The following is a 24,861-nucleotide window of genomic DNA, read 5'->3' as shown; positions in this document are numbered from 1 at the left end:
GAAATAATCAAAACCAACATAAAGAACACGGTTAGTATTGTGTGCCTCCTAGATAAGCATAAACCAGCAGTCACACCCCTAACAGAGCAGAAGAAGATGCATTACGACAACTGACACACCATGTCTCGAGAAAGTAGTTACTGGAACTGCTCTGCAGTGAGGAAGCTGAGGCTCTGTAATTGGTATTGGGAGGGCAGGGAGCTGGCTTGCAATGGGATGCCCTCAGGCAAAGCTTTTGATCAGCAAATACATTAACAAACACTAAGTCACTCTTCTTGTTCCACTTCATGAGTCCTGCCTCAGCTTGCTCTAGAGGGCAGTTCTGCTTCTGACTGATTAGCAGGCAGTGTCAGAATGCATTAAAGACCAACAGGGAAACAGAGAAGTCACAGGTGTTGTTTAACTATCACATACAAATCTTTAAAGATGTGAATTTTTTACTGACCTCTGTAATTCAGCAGCTCTCACCTGATTCTATTATAACTCACTTTACTTATTCATGAGTATCTGCGCAAACTTTTTGTCTAGGCTTTTTATCCCTCGAAATGTTGGGTTCTAACAGACTAAAACCCAACTTCTACCTGTTCTGGACAGCTGACAGAACAAGAAGATATACATTTTGCCACTAGAACAACAAGGCACTATTGAAATACTAAGTAAGATTAAAGATAGCATCGTCATCTTGGCCTAGCAAAACAACACCAGCGTCTCTTGACTCAGACACTCCTATGGCTTCCTCACAGATCGTCTCTGTATACAGACATTGTGTATGAGGTAGAGTTTAACATGTGCTCAGAGGCCAACATGTGGCTCAGAACATATGGAGCCTCTTGGCTGAAAGCAGAGACTTTCCTCCACCATATTGCCAACAAAGTCTGCTCTGGTGAGAACAAGCCTTGTGAATACAAGCTAAATTCATCTTGAAGCAGAGTTGAATAATCCTCACTGCAAGGGATTCTTTAATTACTGGATAGGCAAGATTGATTGGACACTCACCAGGCGGAGACTGGGGCTTGGATGAAAGCAAGATGACTGAGGCTCAATCCAGGCAAGACTGAGGTGCCCATGGCAGGCAGCATGAAGTACTGAGAGGGCAACAGGGTAGGACCTGCCTATTTAAATAGTACATGCTGTTCATGCCCTTTGGCACCGAGATTCATAATCTGGAGGAGTTTCTGGGCACGACTGCTCTTAGTGTTGTGAACACCTACTTGCACCAGCATTTAGAGAATTGTATTCAACTTGCCAATTCAGATCTGGCCAGGGTTACCCATCGTCGCATCCCATGTATTTCTGTACCTACTACGTGAGGCTTTGCTCTGAGATAACTCTTTCCAGCTAGCACCAGACACAGCTGACCACCTGTTGAATAGCGTCAGCCACAGGGAACATTTAATAATCACTAGGCCAAAGGCTGTACTGGCTTTCTGTTACTTCCCCATGAGCAAGCTGAAGCTGCTGACTAATCTATACAAGACTTGCATGGTTTGAGTTTAGTCTACCGAGAGGCACCATCTCCCTCACAATTTTGCAGCAGTAGAGACCCACCAAAATACTCACAACAGTCCCTAGATTTAAATAACAGGGGCTCAGAGCTCACAGGAGAAGGTCCTCAGCACTAGAATTTGCTTTCCCTGATGGGCTAGAAGAGCCCAGTGCTGCCCTTCAAGGCCCTGTGTAAGGATCATCCACTTATTGAGGCTTCTGTCAGAGCAGGGCAGGGAGGAGTGCAGCTGATTAGTCGTTATTAGTTCAGTCTTCATGCAAACACTTAAAATGCTAGAGAAGCATATTATAGAAATAGACAGTCATGGTCTTTGTCAGCTGGCATCTCATCCCACATTACTGCCCATATGGCAGAAGCTGAAACATACAAGGCATGGTTGTAGCTGGTCTGGATCAGTTGACTCGGTCTCGCAGGACAAAGAATCACTGTGCAGACATTTGGGCTCTGGGACCCTCCACCCCTCGCAGGGTCCCAGAGCTCAGGCTCCAGCTCCAGCCTGAACGTCTACACAGTGATTTTTTCAGCCCCAGAGCCTGATTGCTGCAAGTCTAATTCAGCTGACCTGGACCAGCAGCGGGTTTTTTATCCCTGTGTAGCTATATACCCTATCAGAACAGGCATCGGAACATAAGCCTTGGAAAAGCTTCTGCAGAACCAAACCAGCCCAGGCTTCCATTGATGCTTTGTTTGCAACAGGAGTAGGGTTGCTACCTTTAGCCCTGCATAGCTATAACATGACAGTTTGATAACTGCTGGAGAGAGAGAGAGAGAAACAACGATCAGTGATGTCAGCCTCAGCTATCTCCCTGTCTGCTTCTTCCAAAGCATGTTCACATTTTCTCCACACCATTCCTCACATGTGGAACATTCTTTTTGCCAAGTTCAAAGTCACTACCATTTTTCTTTAAATCCCTCCTGCAGAGCCACGTCTGCTGTCATGCCTATAGGAACCTGCCAACTATTGTCCGTTACAATGTAATTTAAAACAAGATGCAACACAAGTGTAAGCTCTTCGGGGGCACGGAAGCGGTCTTCCTGTGCATTTGCACAAATACTTAGTGCTACGGGCTCCCCAGTATGCTCTGAATGCTACTGCAGTAACTTGCAGAAAATACGACTGTTAGAAGGAGGGAGGATGATCATGCTTCCTGTATTGAGGCTGAAGAAATTTTGGCCCTTTTCACATCAGTGGGCAAACTGTTCTAGTAACATTTGAGGGGCTTCTTGGGGAGATGGAGGCAAAAATGTAAAACTTCATGATTCAAACACGTCACCCATTTTCTACTGCAGACAGTGCCACTGTTTCCAGATGAGTAATTCCTAAGATGAACAGCAAAAAATGATCAGTTATCAACAGAACACACAAAATACAGCACTGCAGCAATGCAACCAGTTGAACAGTACACTTCACAACTATCAGTATGATTTCAGCTATTCAGTATATTTATATTACTCAGCTTGAATTTCAAGGTTTTCCATCAGCATTTGAAATTTTTCTCTTTTTTAGCTTAAATGATAGAAGATCAGATTTTTAAACCATCTCCTCATACAGAGTTTCCACGTGTCAAGAAAATTATAATGTTGGCAATCTGAGAAAGTCACAAAATAACATTAATGATACCTAAGACAAGAGACAAAGGATATTTTATGATCAAATTTATTTAATTAAATTTCATTGACTGTTACTGTAGCTCACATCAGAGACTGCCAAAGTGAACTCGACATTTACATTCACTACAAAGTTCCCTTAAATTTTCATAGCTAGTCCAAAAATCATGGAAATCATAGGGTTCCTTTCCCTCCTCGGCATGTATTCTGGCTCCCATTGGTGATAGCGGGAGTTACATTCCTGCACTGAAAAGAGAACTGAGCCCTTAGTTTCACAGACTTGCAAAAACCCTCTTGTAGCAAGTTATATAAACATGGTTTAAAAGTTTTTACAAAACCAATCTTCTGCTGGTGCAGAGAATAGACATCCATTTTCACTGCGAGTCGAGGAAGGACAAACCAAAGACTGACCTTGTAGCATGGAAGATAGCGAGATAATAAAAATACAGTATTGACATACAAAATATCCATGTCCACATCCCTGCAGTCATTTTAGTGCCTCACCATCATTGCAGACAGATCGACTGGGTGGGCAAGTCATACTCCATGCCTGATCTGCTCCCCTTGAAGTCAATGAGCATTTTCTCACTCACTGCAAAGGAAGAAGAATCACTCCCTCTATCAGCTAATTAAATAATCAATTGTTCCCAAATGTTTGGGGGTGTGTGGGGTTCAAAAACTAGACTGAGATCCTGCAGCAAACCTCACCCTACGGAGGCTTCTGGGAAGAACTAGTGTTCCTAAAATAAGTTGTTCCTGATTTAACAAGCATTTTGATAATATATATATATATATATATATATATATATATATATATATATATATATATATGATGTGCTCCATTGGAATATTTTGCTTAAAAAAATCATGAAGACAACTTCGTATTTGAGAGCTATCTACAAAAGGCCTTTATATTATACCATCTTTCCTTTATGTCTACTTCTAATAAATCAGAGAAACGTCAGATGCTACAATTTAAACTTTCATCATATCTGAAAGTGAACATCTTTTTTAAAAGTGTATTTTCAACATGAAAAGAGTTAAAAGTCACCATTATATTCCATTGCGTAATCTGTGTGAAATTGAGACCATTTGCATAGTTTCCAAACAAACTGGAAAAAAAAATTTCAGAAACAAGTGTTATTCTAGGGAAGTGCTACACCTCCAATTAAACTACACAACCTAAAATATACTTGAAAGACTCAGTACAATATTGTCAGTTTCTCTGTCTGGAAAATTGTTCAGTTCTGTTCAAACGGTTATAAATCATAAGCCATTTTTCCTTAACTTTGCCAATTTTTAATGAAGAAAACATTTGAATTTCAATGTACAAAACTTCAATAAAACAGGTGATTTCTTTCAGCAAGATGGGTAAAAGTTGGGCCATTACTGTATTCCTCATTCAACAACAAAATTCCAATTCTCACTAACAGAAAAAATCTTCTGATTTGACCGTAAGATGACAATCCAGAAATAAATAGCTATAAATATGTTCATAGTTCCTATTCCAAAATCACATAGGGAAAACACAAAATTGAAAATTAACTTATCTGAATTTGTTTGCTTGTAATGAGACATAGGCAAATTATAGCAGAGTGATTCAAGAGGGAAATAAAACAAAAATAGGGAACAAATTGGTCCAGTACTGACATTCGGGAAACATACCAGTTAGCATAATTATGCAGTCAATTCACCCTTTAAATAACATTACTCAGTCAATTTTTATTTGCTTCAGGTATATATAATGAAAGCAGTTTCCTTTGCATCTTTGCTGAAGATAGGTATAGAAACCTATAGGTGGAGAAACTGTAACAACAGCTCCCGCAGTATGCGTGTATGTATATATAATTATATACAAATAATCATGCATCCACACACACATCTGTGTATGAACACTGCAAGAGACAGGTCAGATCCATCATCATTCATCATTGGCAGCACTTGTTCCTCTCACTTGGCCTTGATTACGTAACTGTGGGGAAAACAAAATAAAAAATAAGTGCCAACAGTTACTCAAGTAAAATTAAATTCTAAAAATGCAGGTGATTTTACTAATTCTCCAGGAAAAATAGTTAGTGCAGCACAGTCAAACCTTCACCAGCATTGAGCTGGATCACACTGTATCAGTTCAAATTTTTTAGGGAATTGTTTAGATTGGGTACCAGTCTGGTGACTGGGACAGCAACTCAAGTATCGAAGAATGGAAATAAATCATGAGTGCTAAGCACTCCGATCTGGATCTTTGGAATTTGAAGTTTCCTGCAGATACAGAATCCACACCCTTAAAAGCATGTGAGAAAATGGTCAAAATAGGAAACATCAACATTAAGGGACTGGGTGTGACTATAAAGGTTTAGACTTCTGAGGAAATTAGTCCCTGGTGGCAGCATTTTAGGGATTTTTTTTTCTTGAACCAGGAAAGAGACTGGTGTCCTCTACACACACCCACTTCGATTGTACAGGTTTTCTAAATGCAGCTGTATTTTCTTTAGCCACTAAGAGGGTCTAACAGAGCAGCAAAATGTCACACTTTGTCCAGGAAGCCTCTTGCAGGCTTTGGACCCTACGTGACCTGAAGCCAAAGCGCAGGTCAGGACACAAAAAGTGTAGCACCTGCACCAGACAGGCCCAGAGTGCGATAGGACAGCTAGCTAGCTCCACAATTAAAGCATCCTGCTGACTGAACTGAACATGTGCCCAGAGCCCACCATGATGCTAAATGCATGCTGAAGGTCTCAAATGAATCCTAGCCACGTGGGTGTTGTCCCACTGTTGATTTTGTCAAAGCAAGGGGAGCAGAAGTGGTTCAGTCCCATGAAATGAATCTGGATACACCGCTTTAGAATATTTGTTCTGCCAGAAACTCCCATCACCAGAAATGATTCCTCCTTTTTCTCCCAGGAATTCACTTACACAGCTTGATTTTGCCTCTGAATCTACAGAGGATTCCTCTAGACGTCAGCAGCCACTGTGCCTCGAATGGAACCCTTCTTACGCATCTAAATGTAAAATAAAACTGTAAGCTATCAAAGAAAGATCCTATCATGAGGTTATTAGCAGAGAAAAGGTTCAGAGCCCGTCCCAGACCCAGCTGAAGGTGTGAGACAGCTGGGTGTAAGGGGCATTCTTTAGGACAGGGAAGTCAGCCTGGGCAATGTACAGCTGCTGTAAGCTGAGGCAACCCCCCAGTTTCCTAAGGGCCATTGAAGCCTCCAATGGAACTCTGTACCAAGCTGCTTGAAGCACCCGGGACAGCACTTCCACGGCTGCTGAGGCCTCAGAGGGAGCACAGTCTTGGCGGTTTCAAACTGCTTCCTTCTTATGCTCTGATTAGGATCCTAATGTCCAGCAGTCAGCTAATGAAGAGGGTGTAGCATGGCAGAAGTGCTCTGGGAGCCCACAGAGTCAGACCACACAAGGAGAGCAATCATACAGAAGAATGAAATGGAGGTAAGTGCAGAAAAATTGTGAACAGGATGTGAGGTGAGACAAGATCCCCACTGGAAAGAGATGAGCTGAGGCACTCAGGGAGCAGCAAAGAATGGATCGTACAGAAAACAGACTGACAGATGGAAACAGCTCAAGACAAGTAACTGAAGAACCAAAAACTGCAACAAACAAAGCAGATAATCCAGTAACAAAGAAAAGTAATGCCACAAATGAAAAAGGAGAAAAGATTTTAAAGAAGCAAATAGTAACAGAAAGCAACACAAGAGAATGCAAAACTGCCAATCCAATTAGACACTGTGTGGTTTCCTGAAATTGTGTCTTTGTTACAATACAAAACAGCATAAAACTGTGAGCTCCTGGATTATATCACCAGAGAAGCTGAATAGTTCTCAGGGCAGGAAATGCAAGGACATTCCCATCATACTGAGCATCTCACCACTGAGTCCCCTTTGCTCTGGTGGTCCAGGCCCATAATGGTGCCAGCCTTGATGTATTTGGGATTTAAAGAAAGTCACCATTTACCAAAATATTTCAGCAAGTGGCTAGTTAAATGTGGCATGTGGAGAACAGAAATTCCTTTCAGATAAAATTAAAAGGAGTGTTTAACTTTATCTTGGGTGACCCAAGAGGAAGTTACTCACCTTGTGCCATAACGATGGTTCTTCAAGATGTGTCCCCCTATGGATGCTCCCCTGTAGGAGTGTCTGCGTCCCTGTGCTGCTGATCAGAGAACTTCGGTAGCAGACGGTCCCACTGGCGCACGCGCTGCTCCTTGCCTGCCATGAGGCCAGCAAGCATATGTGGGCATTCCCTCATCAGTTCCTTCTCTCCTGCAGAGTCAACTACTAGAACTCCGAAGCAGAGGGGAGGAGGGCGGATCGTGGAGCACCCAAAGGGACACACATCTCGAAGAACCATCGCCACTGCACAAGGTGAGTAACTTCCTCTTCTTCTTCGAGCAGTGTCCACATGGGTGAATTCTGAACAGTGCCCACCACTGGAGGCTTGGACTTCGGAGTCGAATCTGATACAGAGGATAGTACTGCAGCACCGAATTTGGCATCCACAGATGAATCCTCCAGGATGGCATGGTGTTCTGCAAAGGTATGCACAGACGCCTAGGTAGCTGCTCTGCAGATTTCTGATACAGGGATATCCTTGGAGAAGGCAATGGACGAGGAAACCGACCTCATGCAATGCATGCATACTGAAGATGGGGGAGCTACCTTAGGTTATTGGTAACAGAGCTTAATACAGCTGGAGACCCACTTAGAGAGTCTCTGAGCTGAAATCACTGTGCCTTTTGACCTAATTACAATGGATAGGAAAAGTCCTGGGGATTTCCTGAAAACCCATGTCCTGTCCAAATAGAAGGCCAAAGATCTTCTCACATTGAGTGTACGGAGAATGGCTTCCTTATTATCCTCAAGAGGTTTGGGATAAAAGACTGGAAGCTGAAAAGTGGATTCATGTGAAATGCAGACATCCTGGGAACGAACTTTGGATGTGGTCTAAGGGTGACCGTGTCCAGGAACAACATGGTAAAAGGGGATGTGCCATCAAAGCCACCATCTCCCCTATCCTTCTGGCAGAAGTGATGGAGATAAGGAACGCAGTGTTCATAGAAAGGTGAGTTAGTGAACAAGTGGCCAAGGGTTCAAATGGCGGTCTAGTCAGTCCTTTTAACAATAGGTTGAGATCCCATTGGGGAGTGGGGAGCCTGGGTTGTGGGAAGAGGTTTACTATGCCCTTAAGAAACATGATAGTCAGGCGGGAGAAGATTGAGTATCCTACCTGCTGGTGCAAGGTTGAAATTGCTGCCAGATGAACCTTCAGCAAACTAATGGAGAGTCCTGATGCCTTTAAAGCCAACAGGCCATCTAAGCCAACTGGTAAGGTGGCTGGAGTAGGGTGACGCCCTTTCTGAAGGTAGGTCTGACGAGTAGTGCCCTTTCCACTGTGTAACAGCATCTCTTTTACCTCCTCAGAGCAAGATGTTTCTGTGTGCTGGAACCATGAAGAAGCCATGCTTTGAGTCACAGAATCTGCAAATTTGGATGGAGAGTGCATCTCTCGTTCTGTGACAGCAGTTAAAGACTGATCAGGAGAATCAGTGGTGGACATAATGCCAGCTGTGACAGGTAAGGGTACCACATCTGTCTGGGCCAGGTGGGAGCAATCAGTATAGAATCACAGAAGATTAGGGATGGAAGGGACTGCTGGTGGTTAGTTAGTCAAAGCAGGACCAACCCCAACTAAATCATCCCAGCCAGGGCTTTGTCAAGCGGGACCTTAAAAACCTCTAAGGATAGAGATTCCACCATCTCCCTAGGTAACCCATTCCAGTGCTTTATCACCCTCTTAGTGGAAATATTTTTTTTGTTAGCCAACCTAGACCTCCTCCACTACAACTTGAGACCATTGCTCCTAGTTCTGTCATCTGCCACCACTGAGAATAGCCTATCTCCATCCTCCCTGGATCTCCCCTTCAGGTAGTTAAAGGCCATTATCAAATCCCCCCCTCACACTTCCCTTCTGCAGACTAAACAAGCCCAGTTCCCTCAGCCTCTCCTCATAAGTCATGTGCCCAGCCCCCTAATCATTTTCGTTGCCCTCCGCTGGACTCTCTCCAACTTGTCCACATCCTTCCTGTAGAAGGGGGCCCAAAACTGGACACAATACTCCAAATGAGGCCTCACCAGTGCCAAATAGAGGGGAATAATCACTTCCCTCCATCTGCTGGCAATGCTCCTACTAATGCAGCCCAATATGCTGTTAATCTTCTTGGCAACAAGGGCACACTGCTGACTCATATCCAGCTTCTTATCCACTGTAACCCCCAGGTCCTTTTCTGCAGAACTGCTGCCTACCCAGTCAGTCCCCAATCTGTAGCAGTGTATGGGATTCTTCCATCCTAAGTGCAGGATTCTGCACTTGTCCTTGTTGAACATCAGATTTCTTTTGGCCCAGTCCTCCAATTTGTCTAGATCACTCTGTAGCCTCTCCCTACCCTCCAGTGTATCTTCCACTCCCCTCAACTCAGTATCATCTACAAAATTGCAGAGGGTGCAATCCACCCATCCTCCAGATCATTAATGAAGATGTTGAACAAAACTGGCCTCAGGACGACCCCGGGGCACTCCGTTAGATATCGGATGCTAAGTAGATATCAAGCCATTGATCACTACCCCTTGAGCCCAACGATCTAGCCAGCTTTCTATCCATCTTATAGTCCATTCATCCACAATGCTCTATAATATACCCTGCCCGCAAGAACACTAGAAATGCTCGAAGCTCTGATGTGGTGCCTTGAGCCAAAGCCGAAGGTGTGTGTAAAAAAAAAAAACCAAAACGTTGTGGTGGCCTGTCTTAATAGCATGATGGCCACCAAAGAGGGGATTGTTGGAGGCCTAGTTTGGCCTAAGCTGCTTGACTGAATTGCCTATACACTAGTAAGTTGCTTGACCCTGTTTGAGACCTAGCCTCAGGAGCCTGACTGCTTTTTACAATTGGCAAAAACCAATTGCTAAATAATCTTGTGGTATCTCAGTTTCTGCGTACCACAGCAAATAATAAATGTGAGTTATGTACAACACAGCAAATAGTTAGTTTATAGTTGTATGTATATATGTATAAAAATAAACAAAATAAAAAATGTATGCAATTTACAAGGTGTGTTCTTTTCCACCGCCTCTCCCACTACCAACTGTTGTTTTGCTTCTGTTATAATAAAAACAAATATATAATTAATATTAATAAAATATAAAAAAGTAAAAAACAAAAATGTCACCCAAAATAAGCGAATACAAAAAAAAGCATAAAAAGCCCCTAGCCAGGCAAGGGGGCGTGCTTCATCATTGCCTAATTCCACAAAAATGCTGTCAGCCTGATTCCCTGGCAGGGCTCCGAAAGCAAGCCATTCCTGTATATAGCCTCTTGAACTCTCATAACTCTTCTGGTCTAGTAAATATAATATGTTGTAGTTAATTTTTGGCTTTGTATTAAATGATCTAAAAAAATCCATACACATTAAACCTTAGTGATCTGGAAATCGGGCTTATCATGTCTCACTGGTAACTTCACATTGATCATAAAAAATGCCCCGTAACACTGGCAACCCCTAGAATTAACTGCATCCACAATGATGGAATTGGGATGCAGCTGGGAAAATAGCAATTCCATGTTCTTTATCAGCACATAATACTTTGCCTGCCTGCTTGCATGTTGGTGGGATGGACACGGGTCTGCCGTATGACTTTGGCAAGGTCCAGGAGAGCCTTCTTAACCGGGAGGGCCACTCTAGCAGAGTTGGAAGAGTGTAAAATGTTCATCAGTTTGTGGTGAGGCTCAGTCATTTCCAGCAACTGTATTTGCAGGACTTCTGCCACCTTCTGAGCTAGGCCCTGGAATGATTTAAAATCATCAGCCCTGGATGGCAGAGGGCGCATCACCACCTTGTCTGGTGAGGACGTTGAGAAATGAACGAGGAGTGTCTACCTCTGCCCAGGCTTCCTCCCTCAGCTATTCAGGGGGTTCCAAAGCCTTTGCAGAAGGAAGGTGCCTCCTTGCCGGTTAGTATGCCATGCTAGGGGCCCTGGGCAGCTTGCTGCCTCTGAGCATGCCAAGGGTCCCCGTATGGCCACTGAGTGTAGGAGCCAGTGGCTGGTACCACAGTTGACCAAACCATGGAAGCTGAGGGTCAGGAAGATGATACACCTGGGCATAGTGAGATTGGGTCCCATACGGCGGGTAAGAAGAGCACTGGGAACCCAAGTCCTCTTGCTCATTTTCTGACTCCGATGACGAGAAAGGTGGTGTGCTGTGGCAGGGAGATGATGGAGAGAACTTGGTACCAGTACTGAGTAGGGGCAAGATCCATTAGAGATCCACTGTGCACCAGAAATCCAGCAGTGCGGATAGCGTTGGAATTGGTGGTGAACGTCAGTACCGAGAGACTTGCACCGATGGAGTCGGATATGTGGACCTAGCCATACAGTCTGTTAGTGCCATGAACACTGGAGTTGGTGCTGGTGCAACCTTCCCTGGGCAGATCTTCTATGTCTTTCACGCCCCTGTGGTACTGGTACTACTTTGTCTGTGCCCATCAGGTCTTTGGGCAGATCATCTTGCTCCATCGGCTCAGTACCGTGCGTGCCCTGGGTACCAGCATTAGGTGGCTTCGGCACCATCTGTACTGATACTGATAGAGATCATTTCTGGCTTGATTGAGGCTTGCTGTGAGGAGACTTAAACCTTTTCTTAGCAGCCTTAAGTGAACAGCTCACCTCTTTGGGATCACGTCTTCAAAGTAGAAGGTTGCATTGAGAGTTCTTGCTGGGACACCGGATGTTGAAGGGCCAACTCCATGAGCAGGAGTTTGAGCCTTAATTCCCTCTTTCCTGGACCTCGGTTATAGCTGCTGGCACCAACCACAACTTTGTGGATTGTGCTTTTCTCCCAGGCAACGAATGCACTGTGAGTGCCTGTTAGTCACTGGGATAGATGTCCTGCAACTGAGGCACTTTTTGAAGCCTGGAGAGCCAGGCATACCCTTGTCCAAGGAAGACACACCCCACCCCCAGGGTTGGCAGGAGGCAAACCCTTTCTTTTCTTTGACATGGCCAACAAAAAACAAATGAGGTAACAAGGGAAAAAAGCTTCCAGGGAAGCTAAAATTAACAAAACTTAAGGGAGTTAATGATCTGTGAACAGACCGTTCTGAACTCTGTCTCCAGCCAGGGGGCAGCTGAGAAGGATTTGAGGAGGGAATACCCGTGCACGCTGGCTGGCCTCCTGGCAGGTGGGAAGCAATGCATGCATGGGTGGCATGGACTGCTAGCACAGTTCTGCCATCAACAGCCCGAGCACACACCCACCTGCAGTGGAACATCCACAGGGACACTACTCGAAGAATGCCTGGTTACATGCTGCCCTCAGGTTATTCTCCCCCACTACTGGACCCCTCACAATAATCTTCTTGGAATGTATGTTTTGTAGGTGCCTGCAGACACCTCTATTATGTTAGTAATGAAAAAGTGGTAAGAGTATATTTAAGAGTATTTCAAACTGCAGGACCCACCCCTTCTATATGACTCAAAATAATATATTCCAGCTAAAAGATCACATTTTAATGTTCTTTAAATAGTTAACAGAGTACACATTTGAAAAAAGGTGATTTAATAAGTTATCATAGGGAGCATTAAATCTACTAAATGTTAAGAAACAAAACCATCTGGAAGAAACAGTCTGCTTTATTCCGCAAAGAATGAAAGGGGAGTAGAGGCCAGCTTCTAGGACAGACACAATCGTTTAAAAAAAACAAAAAACAAAAAACAAAAACAAAAAAACCCCTCAAGGTTAAGAGAAAACAAGAAACTCAGCTCTTATCTGCCATACTGAAGCTAAACCTAATGTACAGCAAATACTTTAGGGGTTAAAGCATTTGTTAGTAGAGTGACAATGTGTAAGTAGTTACACGGCACTGAACATGAAAAGAAAAGCTACTGGTAATTTCTCTTTAGCCCATGTTCTTTTATTCCCAGTTAAAGGAAAATATTCACAAACTAGTATGTATTTCTGGAAGTGAAAATCAGGGAGCACATTCCATTTATGTGAAACATTTGTGAATCTGAACATTTGATCTTTGAGATCACTTGCAAAAAGTCAAAAAAGCAGTTCCTCACCTGTGAGATATCTATCAATGGGTAGCCTCCTCCACAAAGACAATCATCACAGTCCATGCAGACACAAAAAAGGGAAGATTTAGGAAAGTTTTCCATGACCTCTGCGGCTTCTCCTATGCATACCTGGGGTGTGAACACCTCATACTATATTTCCCTCTTTCCCAGAGGCACTGGATGATGTTTGGCCCATAACAGATAGGCAACTGAGTGTGCGCAAAAAAAGAGAAACCTTTTGATGAACTCCTTACAGACCGGAAACCACTCTTCCTCCTTCATAGATCCCTACTCATGGAACAGTTTCCCCAACTGGGCAGTCTGGAATAAAGTGGGAGTACAAAGGGGAACCTAAATAATTATTTATTTTGGAAATAATGTAGAGATGTCCTACCATAACAAACATCCACTCTCATGCTGGCATCTAGGCAGGAGCGTTCATAAGGGGAGGGAGATAGCCATCTTATTCCAAAAAGCGTTCCTGGGATCTGCCAAAGCAGCTCTTTCCTTTGGCTTACTTGAAGAGGAAGGACATTTTGCAGCCACATTGTGTTGATAAAACCAAGGACATCTAATTTGTTTTCCCTTGGCTTAAAAATGAGGAAATATGGGAAAGTGCATAGGACCTGGAGTAAGTAGACTGAATATATTTCTCCCACCCACTCCCTCTAGAGTCTACAGGGTCAGTAAATGGGGCATTACTAGTAAATACACCTCCCACCAAAGGCAAATCAGATCTATCCCATCTTGCAAACATACAGCTGGACATTGTTTGAGTAACCATACACAATGCTTCTGAGCCATCTTTGACTGTGGTATCTGCTTGAAAAGGTTACTGCTGAGAGTCATTATCGGGGATGGAGTACAGGCCCTGCCCATGTGGCCTTTGGAAACTGCTTCTGGCCTTGGCTGTCAGTCTCTCCATGTTTTGTCCTGCAAGTGGTTGGGTTTGTTGCCATTTATAAGTCTGTGAATGGGCAATTCCAGAGTCATCCTGTATTAAACTAGTACTAACTGTTAAAGGAAGGTCAGGGAGCTCAGACTGCTCAGGAATACTGCAGGCACTTAATTACTAAGGGTAATCAAGGTAATACCCAATTCTGTGATTTGAGAAAAGTCTAGGAAATCCCAGATCAAATGTGGCAATGGAATTGGCCATTCTGTAGGTTATCTGAAAAAGACAGATATTTTGCGATAGACAGTGGACATTTCTCATCAGTAGCTGGTCACATACTGTACTTGGCAGTCCATACAGGTAAGATATACAAGACTGTGAGCCCATCCAACGGTCCAAGAATCATGTGTCTTGTACGGGCTAGCAGAGTGAAGGATATCTGGCCATTTCCGAAGAGCTGATCAAGGTCATTCCCAGGAATTCCTGTGCTAAAAGACAGATTCCTACAGCCTCTCCAACCTCCAGAGCAGACCCTGTCCAAACTCCCAGGTAAGGAGGATTTGGTGGGCTCAAGTTCATGGGGATGAACAGAAGCATCTCTCTTCCTCCTCTGAAAAACACTTCCACTCAATGTAAAAAGCAGTGTACAAGGCTGACCTAGCCTACACATGCCAAGGGTAACACTGGAGATTAAGGAGTCAGTGGTAATGTTGATAACAATACCAAAGTAGGCCTGCTTGACCTGACCCTTAGCTTGTATTGGAGAAGAAATATTAATATCAATATTGCATCAGTGGCGAGAAAGCTGTTTCAGGGTCTCTGGCAGCCCACATGCATTGAAGTCTCACAGCTCATCACTCTGAATATCTGAGGAGAGCCAAAGTGCTAGAAGGAAAACAGCAAGCCAATGGTGCTGGGCAATAAGGCGGCCAGCAAACACCTTACAAAATGCAAACTAACTTTGGTAGATGCCAAAAAATCTGAGTGAGGCTCTGAATTGACAAGGAGAAACGCTCAGATTGTGAGCGCCACATTCTGAAAAATGACTTTGCAACAGAAAGATCCTTTCCTATCTTATGGTGTTTTTCAGCATCTGAGAGAGGAGGAAGAAAACTGCTTGAAGGATGAGCTTCCTTTCAGACACCTCTGGGACTGCATGGACAAGTCAGACTAGGACCAAGATACAGAGGGAGGCAACATCCAGTGTTTGTTAATTTCCTGATGATAGATTTTTGGAGGCTGGATTTCTCAATGTCTATCACGCTCACCAAGACAAGTCCGACTGTCCTCATGTGACACACACAAACTCACTTCAAGACATGTTCGAAGAGAAAAATAATCAGTTCTAATGATAACTTGAAAACTAAACTAAACAAGACACTTACGATGCTGAAGTCAGATGACAGCTCCAAGATCCAACTGACAAGCGGTAAAAAGGGAGCTGAGGGATTGCGTAAACTAGATATATAATACAAACGTATAGAGATGCTCAATGCAAGCATTCAACGCATGGAATATTTACCAGAAACTTTTACATTTTAACAACTCCTGGCTCTTTGCCGCAACAGTATGCACAAACTCCATGAGTGTGGCTCTGTGAAGGAGATCCAGTGAAGAAGAGCGTAGCTTTTATCAGCATTATCCCATATACACAGAGTTGAGCGGGATGGACACAAGCAATTTATGTAACCTTCTTTGATTCTTACACAGTCCCAAACTATCATAGACGGTACATTTAAAAAAACAGTCCTCGTAAAGCATTCTTACCGCTTCCAGCTCTCGCTGGGTTTCATCCTCCATTCTCCTGATGTCTTCCATAGTCAGATCAATCCACTTGTCAATCCAACAAAACAGCTGGCGATGGAAGTTTGTAAATATCCTCTTTTCTTGCTTTAAGACGACAAAGCAGCATTAGAAAATATGCCCATGATTTATCAATAAATGTCCAAAAGAGAACTGTCATTAAAATTGTAAAGATTGTTGAAGTGATATATTCACATGCTATTTATTTCACAATGCTACCATCCAGCCTTCCCACTCATGCGTTTGAGTTAAAGATTTCACATCTCTTATCTGCCTCTCAACAAGGAAAATAAAAAGTACTTTGTAGTAACTATTTGGTCTAAGAAGTTTGGCAATTTTGATACCTGAAAAGGTTGTGGACTCATTCTCCAAAATACATATATTCCACTGAATCTGATTCTAGACAGACTATACATACCACAAAGGAACTAAAACACTCATGGCATGAGCCACACAAGGGACAGAATCCACTTTAACAAAACCACAGCTACTGTACAAGCTCAATAATAAAAACATGTGGTAAAATACCGGAGGTAAAATGAGATGATGAAGAAAGTGGCACTGGGCATTCAATAAGTACCACACTTACACGCCTAACCCTCCCTCTCTTCCCCCCTCACATTAAAACTGAACTATGTCCCAGCGTGGTGCAAGGAACAACTGGCTGCTGCAAAGGGCATCTTTTGTAAGAGATATAACCGAGCACGTCATCAAAGTAAGGATTCCTTGGCACCTTTCGTTAGAAGCTAGAGATGTTGGCCTCTAGGTCTTGACCAAATCAAATCATAGAATCATGGAATCATAAAAGATTAGTGATGGAAGGGACTTCATGAGGTCATCTAGTCCAACCCCCTGCTCAAAGCAGGACCAACCCCAACAAAATCATCCCTGCCAGGGCTTTGGCAAGCCGCACTCTGAAAACCTTTAAGGATGGAGATTCCACCATTTCTGTAGGTAACGCATTCCAGTGCTTCACCACTTCCCTAGTTGAAAAGCTTTTTCTAATAGACCGCCCAGACCTTCCCCACTGCAACTTGAGACGATTGCTTCTTGTTCTGTCACCACTTAGAACAGCCAAACTCCATCCTCTTTGGAACCCCCCTTTAGGTAGTTGAAGGCTGCTATCAAACACCCCTAACCTTTTCCTTCTACAGACTAAATAAGCCCAGTTCCCTCAGATTCTCCTCATAAGTCATGTACCCCAGCCCCCTGATAATTTTCATTGCCCTCCGCTGGACTCTCTCCAATTTGTCCACATCCTTCTTGTAGTGGGGGTCCAAAACTAGACATAATTCTCCAAATGTGGCCTCACCAATGCCGAACAGAGGGGAACAATCACTTCCTTCAATCTGCTGGCAATGCTCCTATTAATGAAGCCCAATATGCCGTTAGTCTTCTTGGCAACAAGGGCACACTGTTGACTCATATCCAGCTTCTGATCCACTGTAACCCCTAGGTTCTTTTCTGCAGAACTGTTGCTTAGCCAGTCAGTCCCCAGTCTGTACCAGTGCATGGGATTTTTCCGTCCTAAGTGCAGGACTTTGCACTTGTCCTTGTTGAACCTCATCAGATTTTTTTTTTGGCCAATCCCTCCAATTTGTTTAGATCACTCTGTATCTTATCCCTACCAGTGTATGTACCACTCCCCCCATCTTAGTGTCATCCACAAATTTGCTGAGGGTGCAATCCACCCCATCCTCCAGACCATTAGTGAAGATGTTGAACAAACTGGCCCCAGGATTGACCCATGGGGGCACACTGCTTGATACCGGTGTCAATTAGACATCGAGCCGTTGATCACTATCTATTGAGCCTGTTGATCTAGCCAGTTTTCTATCCACCTTATCATCCAACCTATACTTCAACTTGCTGTTAATGTGGGAGACCGTATCAAAAGCTTTGCTAAAGTCAGGGTATTTCACCTCTACCACTTTCCCCACATCCACAGAGCCAGTTATCTCACCATAGAAGGAATCAGGTTGGTCAGGCATGACTTGCCCTTGGTGAATTCATGCTGACTGTTCCTGTTCCAAGTGCTTCAAAATGGATTCCTTGAGTACCCACTCCATGATTTTTCAAAAGACTGACTAATCTGTAGTTTCCTGAATCCTCCTCCTTCCCTTTTTTAAAGATGGGCACCATATTTGCCTTCTTCCAGTCATCCAGGACTTCCTCTGATCGCCACGAGTTTTCAAAGATAATGACCAATGGCACTGCAATCACATCAGCCAACCCCCTCAGCAACTTCGGATGCATTGCATCCGGCCCCACAGACTTGTGCATGTCCAGCCTTTCTAAATAATCCTAAACCTGTTCTTTCACCAGAGAGCTGCTGGTGCAGAAGTCTGAGAGCTGATCTTGTCTGTGAAGACAGAGGCAAAAAAAGCATTGAGTACTTCAGTTTTTTCCACATCATCTGTAACTAGGTTGCCTCCCCCATTCCATAAGGGGCCCACATTTTCCCTGACTATTTCTTGTTGGTAAGATACCTGTAGAAACCCTTCTTGTTTTCTGTCATGTCCCTGGCTAGCTGCACTTCCAATTGTGCTTTGGCCTTCCTGATTTCATTCCTGCATGCTCAAACAATATTTTTATACTCCTCACTAGTCATCTGTCCAAGCTTCCACTTCTTGTAAGCTTTCTTTTTGTGTTCAAGCTCACTGAGAAGTTCTCTGTTAAGCTAAGCTGGTCACCAGCCATATTTGCTATTCTTTCTGCACCATTGGGACAGTTTGTTCCTGTGCCCTCAATAAGGTTTCTTTAAAATACAGTCTGTTGTCCTGGACTCCTTTCCCCCTCGTATTAGCCTCCCAGGGGATCCTATCCATCAGTTCCCTGAGGAAGTCAAAGTCTGCTTTTATGAAGTCCGAGGTCTGTATTCTGCTGCTCTTTTCTTCCTTTTTTCAGGATTCTGAACTTGACCATCTCATGGTCACTGATACCCAGGTTGCCTCCAATTCTACTTCCCCTATCAATTCTTCCCTGTTTGTGAGCAGCAGGTCAAGGGGAGCTTGCACCAAGTTGCCCCCAACACTCTCCAAAAACTTCCTGGATTGTCTGTGCACTACTGTATTGCTTTCCCAGCAGACGTCAGGGTGACTGAAGTCCCCACTAAGAACCAGGGCCTGTGATCTGGAACCTTCTGTTAGTTGTCTGAAGAAAGCCTCGTCTATCTCATCCTCCTGGTCTGGTGGTCTATAGCAGACACCAATCATGACACCATTGTTGCTCTCGCCTCTAAACTTAACCCAGAGACTCCCAACAGGCTTTTCTCCAGTTTCATACTGGAGCTCTGAGCAATCATACTGCTCTCTTACATACAGTGCAACTCCTCCACCTTTTCTCCCCTGCCTGTCCTCCTCGAACAGTTTATATCCATCCATGACAGTACTCCAGTCATGTGAGTTACTCCACCATGTGTCTGTTATTCCAATCATATCGTAGTTCCTTGACTGTGCCAGGACTTCCAATTCTTCCTGCTTCTTTCCCAGGCGTCTTGCATTTGTGTACAGGCACCTAAGATAACTAGTCGATTACCCTACTTTCTCAGGAGGCCTCCTTTGTTGCACCCTCCTCTTTGTGCTTCCTCCCGGTATCCCACTTCCCCTTGAGTTTCAGTCTTCATCCTCCGGCAAATCTAATTTAAAGCCCTCCTCACTAGGTTAGCAAGCCTGTCTGTGAAGATGCTTTTCCCTTTCTTTCTGCCTATCCTAAACCACTTGCAGTGTTGCTCTATTAAAGAGCTGCAACTGTCCAACTGAAAAGTGGCTGTAGGAATTCCTGTACAATCTGTAGTGTTGTGGGATCTTTCAAGTTGAAAAGTAAGATACTCTTCTCATATCAATGATGCAAACTTATTTCACCTCAGGTAGAATTGCCAACCTGCTTCTTATCTTGCTAGAATTACATGGATAGGTATAGTTCTGTGTTGTAACTACACACACACACACACACACACACAGAACTCCTCAAGGTTGCAACACAAAATTCACATGCGGAAACAGTTTTGTCACTTTTCTCCTCAGACTGCTGATCACTTTGGTCATGAGGTTAGGTACATATAACTCCTCCTCAGAGCAATGACCTTAGTGTTATCTGTAACTGACATTCACATATCTGGTGCCACGTCAATAGTAACTACTAATGGGATGTTTTCTACTGTTATCCCTTGGGATGCTTCATTCGGGAGAGATGCTGATTACATAAGGCAAGGCTCTAGCTTTTGCCAATAAATGAAAACAGAGTCAGACTAACTCTCCGTGAAGGGCAGTGGAGCTAGTGATGCAAAGTACACAGTATATTAGAACGTAAGTGATGAGTAGGGCCCCACCAATTTCATGCCATGAAAAAGGCATCTCAGACAATGAAATTGGCCCTTCCCCGGGAAATCTGATGTCCCCTGTGGCTGCTGGGAGTGACCCAGCCAGGGGACCCTGGCTGCTAGTCCCAGCCAGGCTGGGATGCACCCAGGGGAGATCGGGTATCTCCCCCTGCTACAGGAAGCACCAGGGCTTTGGGACCTTAGAAGTCAATGGTTAGAATTGCTGATGTCTTCACTATCATTTAATTTTAATAGAAGAAAAATCTCCCAACTCTTTCACTTCTACTTTACAAAAAACAAACTTTGCCACAGAGTACTTAATAAGCAGTTCTTACCTTTTGGATAAAGTTTTCTACTTTGTTCTGTAGTCCCCACCATTTAAATTTGATAGTCACCAACTTGTAAGCACACATTTTAGGACAGTCTTCATCAGCTGCTAGCTCTTTCTGTTTGTGGAAAATTGGAAGAAAAAATATTTTATTTTTCATTTAATATTAGTGCTTGAATAAAAAATTTGTCAACATGGAAATGTATAAATGTGAATAAACAACAAGGATTTCAGATATATGTACTTAGCATTATTATTGCAAATCACCATTTTAAGGCTTAGACAATGGTTGTACTACACTTTGAACATGCAGCACGCCAAGAATTAATAAGACACTGTCAGGTTAAAAGCCATATTTTAAAAACAACTTTACCTCCGTTACAAATATGTCTTATAATTAAATCTGAAATCATTTAAAATTGCATTTCTTTGTCATGATTTATGCCAAGAGTAGGTTATTTTTTGGATATTCCATCTTGGACAGTGAAAAATAGAGTACTGTGGTGGGTTTTGTTTTGGTTTAAAAATAAAGGTAAAATCATTTGCCCTTTCTGGTTCTTCAATAGTATAACAATTCTGCACTATTTGGGTAGCTAATGCACTATAAGGCAATATTTGTTGAAAATACTTCCACTTAACTAAAAAGAGTCATGTAAAATATTTTTATTGCTTTTGTAACAGCTCATTTTTCACAAATTTGACCTGACAATGTCCCATTGAATATTAACCCCCATTTGACAATGTATGGAAAATTGCATTTACCACTTGAAACCCAGGTTAGTTTCTCCAAATTTCGTAACACAAAACTCCATTGAAAACAAAGCATAAAACCCAAGAACCAAGGCAGTTAAGCATTACACTTGTTAGAACAGCAGTCTCTCTCACCTATTGCGCGTACACAGTGCAGTACAGACAGACACGTTTGTCAGACCCTTCTTCCTTTCCTGGGAAATGGTATTAGAGGGCTACATTTTCAGCCAGTGTCTTTTTTTATTTTTTTTAAGCACAATCTGTATGTCTGTTTGCACTCAGCTAATTGTAGGTGCAAATTTTAATATTCATACCTTTGGTGCAGGAGTATGTCAGGTAGAGGCGCCCCAGTCTCCTTAATGACCAGCAGTATTGGCAAGAGGCCATCAGACCCACTGAGTCTTCATCTCATAGGAATGACAAGAAAGGGTCAGGCTCAGGGATTGAGGAGAGTGGGGCCCCGCAGGGGATTGAACTGAGGGGAATGAAGAGTTACGCACCATCACCTGCCCTCCCTGCAGCAAGAGATGCAGCGGTCAGGAATTACTGGAGCTGTGCCAGCTGTAGCGAGGAAGAATAGCTGGAAGGAGGTGATATACTGTAGCTCCTAAAATTCTCCACTACAAACTTACAAGCCTAGCATTTGGTTAAAAACATTTAAGTGAAAAGCTCAGATTAGGTGGAACAGAGTTTGTAGCCTGCTGACTATTTGTGGAGGCTTGCACACCCATGGAGAATACCTCTGGTGACTAAGGACTCTTGCACTCCAGCTTACTTGCTCTCCTTGAGGATTCTGGACTAGACAAAGCTGTAGATTTTACAGTACATTGTTCCCATGTTATGAGTGGACAAAAAAGACATTTCAGAAGGAGCTAAACCACCACTTAAAGTGCCAGGACAAACAATTTGGCCAATTAACCCCACTCTATGAAAATATATTCTGGCAAAGAACAACAAGGTAGCAAATTCTGTGCCGAAGAAGAAAACATGTTTTCAGAAATGGGGAGTGGGTGGGTTGGGAAAAAACAAACATAATAGAAACTGTCCTACAACTTTAACTGAAAAGCTACTATTGTGACTGCCTAGCACCTGCCTCCTGCAATACTAGTTACAGCAAAATATATGTAAATTGTTGGTGGTAACACATATATCCATTAATTTTGTTCTCACTCACTCACTCACTCTCACACACACACACACACACACACACACGTAATTTTGTTTTTTTTATAAAACTATGGTGGTTAAAAAGTGGTATTGTGACCAGGTGAGTAACAGATAAAGCCTGTCTTCAAGTGTAAAAGTGCAGCACTACACTGACTTATCCAAGATTCCTATCTTAGCCTGTCTACACCTTGGGCTTTTTTTTTTTTTTAAATTAAAAGCTGAGGAAAGACCTCCCTAAGTCTCAGCGGTACAGTCATACAAGATAGGAGCAAAGCAATTTGTGATGTTTCACCTTGTAGCAGCTTATTATGTAGTAACAGTATTTCATTGCATCATAAAATACCAGTTACTTAACAAGGCCTGATTAGAAGAGAATTACAGCACTAGCTCTTTCTTTTTCATGGGATTAGTCTGCATGCTGTTTTCTTTCTACTTGCCTAACAACGAAACTCTGGACTTTAAATTTACACTTCTGACAGCAATTCTCTGGTGAAACAAAATAAGTTAGTTTAAAAAGAATTCTGAAGTAACAGGTAACCTGTATTACCTGGGGAGAAAAAGTCAAGATTTAGGATATCAAAATAGAGTAACATTTCTACTTATTCATGCTTGACAAACATGATTTATACTTTAATTAAAATACTGAAATATTGCAGTTTATTTCCAGTGAGTGGACAGTTCCCAGAATTACATGAATAATCCCAGTGGGCCAGATGTGCTCCTCACAAAATGCACTAATTGGCTAGCAGCCTTAGAGACAACAGGTTGGAAGGCTACGGTGATAACTCCCTTCTCACACAAAGCTGCTCTCTCCATATTAAGAATGAGGCATTTTAATGGGGAAGCTTCCTCTGCTGTCTACAGTGGGGAGGGAGGATTGTCTTCTCCAGCACATTCACAGCATAAAAATACAAGAGTGACAAACAAAAAAAATAAATTCAAATTCTTCACATTGCCCTCTTGGTCATTGAAAAAATCAGTCAGGCCCCCAAAAGACAGGCTGGTAACGTAAAGACAAACCCAAAGCACTGAGCCTTTTCAAGAGAGTGAATAAAAGCCTGTGGTACTGCACTGTGATTTGCCTCATCATTCTGTTCACAGAGCCTGCTGGTTATGGCATATAACAGAAATATGTTCTCTTAAACATGACCCCCACTTTCAACAGACAACTTACACTGAATCCTTTAAGGATTGCAAAACTCAGATCTGTGGCCTCAGAGTAGGGTGACCATATTTTCCTATGCTGCGTACAGAACACCTGGTAAAATTACTGGAGGGGGGAAGGGTGCGTGCAGAGCTGGCCGGAGGCTGTGTGTGGGGGGCACACAAAAATGGTCAGCGGGGACATGCATACCTCTACCCCCTCCACACACATACATGGGGAGGGGTGACTGACACCCCCCCCCCCCCTTACCCCTTTCTCACACACAGAGGGTGATCACCTGACAGAACTGCCCTGCCTGACATTCTCCAACCTCCATGGAACCCAGGAACAGGCCTGCCTCTGCTGGTACCTGGCACCGCATCTTCCCAGACTCCCCACCCAGCCTGAGGCCACCACTTGCTCGCACTGACCAGCCACTGTAGCTCGCAGCCAGCACTGGCCGGAGAGCAGGCTTAGGGGCGGGGTGCTGCCAGACGAGTCAGGATCAGACCCAGGGCTAGCACGCAGTGGGTGGCCAGGGGCTTGTCTGAGGACCAGCACGGGGAGCAGCCTCACCCCGCCACCAACCTTGAACACCCGCCCCCATAGAATCATAGAAGATGAGGGTTGGAAGGTACCTCAGGAGGTCATTTAGTCCAACCCCCTACTCAAAGGACTAATTAAATCATTCCAGCCAGGGCTGGCCCTTTAAAGCCTCTAAAATGGAGATTCCAACACCTCCCTAAGTAACCCATTACAGTACTTCCCAGTGACATTTTTTTTCCTAATATCCAACCTAGACCTCCTCCACTGCAACTTGAGACCATTGCTCCTTGTTCTGTCATCTGCCACCACTGAGAACAGCCTAGCTCCATCCTCTTTGGAAAGGCTGCTATCAAATCCCCCTTCACTTTTATCTTCTGCAGACTAAATAAGCCCAGTTCTCTCAGCCTCAACTCTTAAGTCATGTGCCCATGCCCCCAATCATTTTTTTTTTTTGCCCTCTGCTGGACTCTGTCCAATTTGTCCACATCCTTCCTGTAGCAGGGGGCCCAACACTGGACACAATACTCCAGATGTGGCCTCACCAGTGCCGAATAGAGGGGAATAATCACTTCCCTTGATCTGCTGACAATGCTCCTACTAATGCAGCACAATATGCCGTTAGCCTTCTTGGCAACAAGGGCACATTATTGACTCATGTGCAGCTT

General features: G+C 43.5%; 1 protein-coding gene across 1 annotated transcript in view; it reads right to left on the bottom strand.

Moving 5' to 3' along the window:
- Positions 1–3,150: 3,150 nt before the first annotated feature.
- PITPNB (phosphatidylinositol transfer protein beta) overlaps positions 3,151–24,861 on the bottom strand; it is a 70,988-nt gene continuing 49,277 nt past the window's right edge. The window contains exons 9-12 of the mRNA XM_067539401.1: positions 20,597–20,707; positions 15,905–16,027; positions 6,029–6,114; positions 3,151–5,087 (exon numbers count right to left, since the gene is read on the bottom strand). Of these exons, the coding sequence (XP_067395502.1) occupies positions 6,067–6,114; positions 15,905–16,027; positions 20,597–20,707 (282 nt within the window). The 3' untranslated portion in view covers positions 3,151–5,087; positions 6,029–6,066. The remainder of the gene's footprint in view (positions 5,088–6,028; positions 6,115–15,904; positions 16,028–20,596; positions 20,708–24,861) is intronic.

This window comes from Emydura macquarii, unplaced genomic scaffold, assembly GCF_026122565.2.
Source record: "Emydura macquarii macquarii isolate MOO-44397 ecotype Brisbane River unplaced genomic scaffold, CSIRO-AGI_Emac_v2 contig_554, whole genome shotgun sequence".
Taxonomy (NCBI): Eukaryota; Metazoa; Chordata; order Testudines; family Chelidae; genus Emydura; species Emydura macquarii.
Note: the sequence above shows the minus strand (reverse complement) of the source record. Positions and strands in the feature narration are given on the sequence as shown.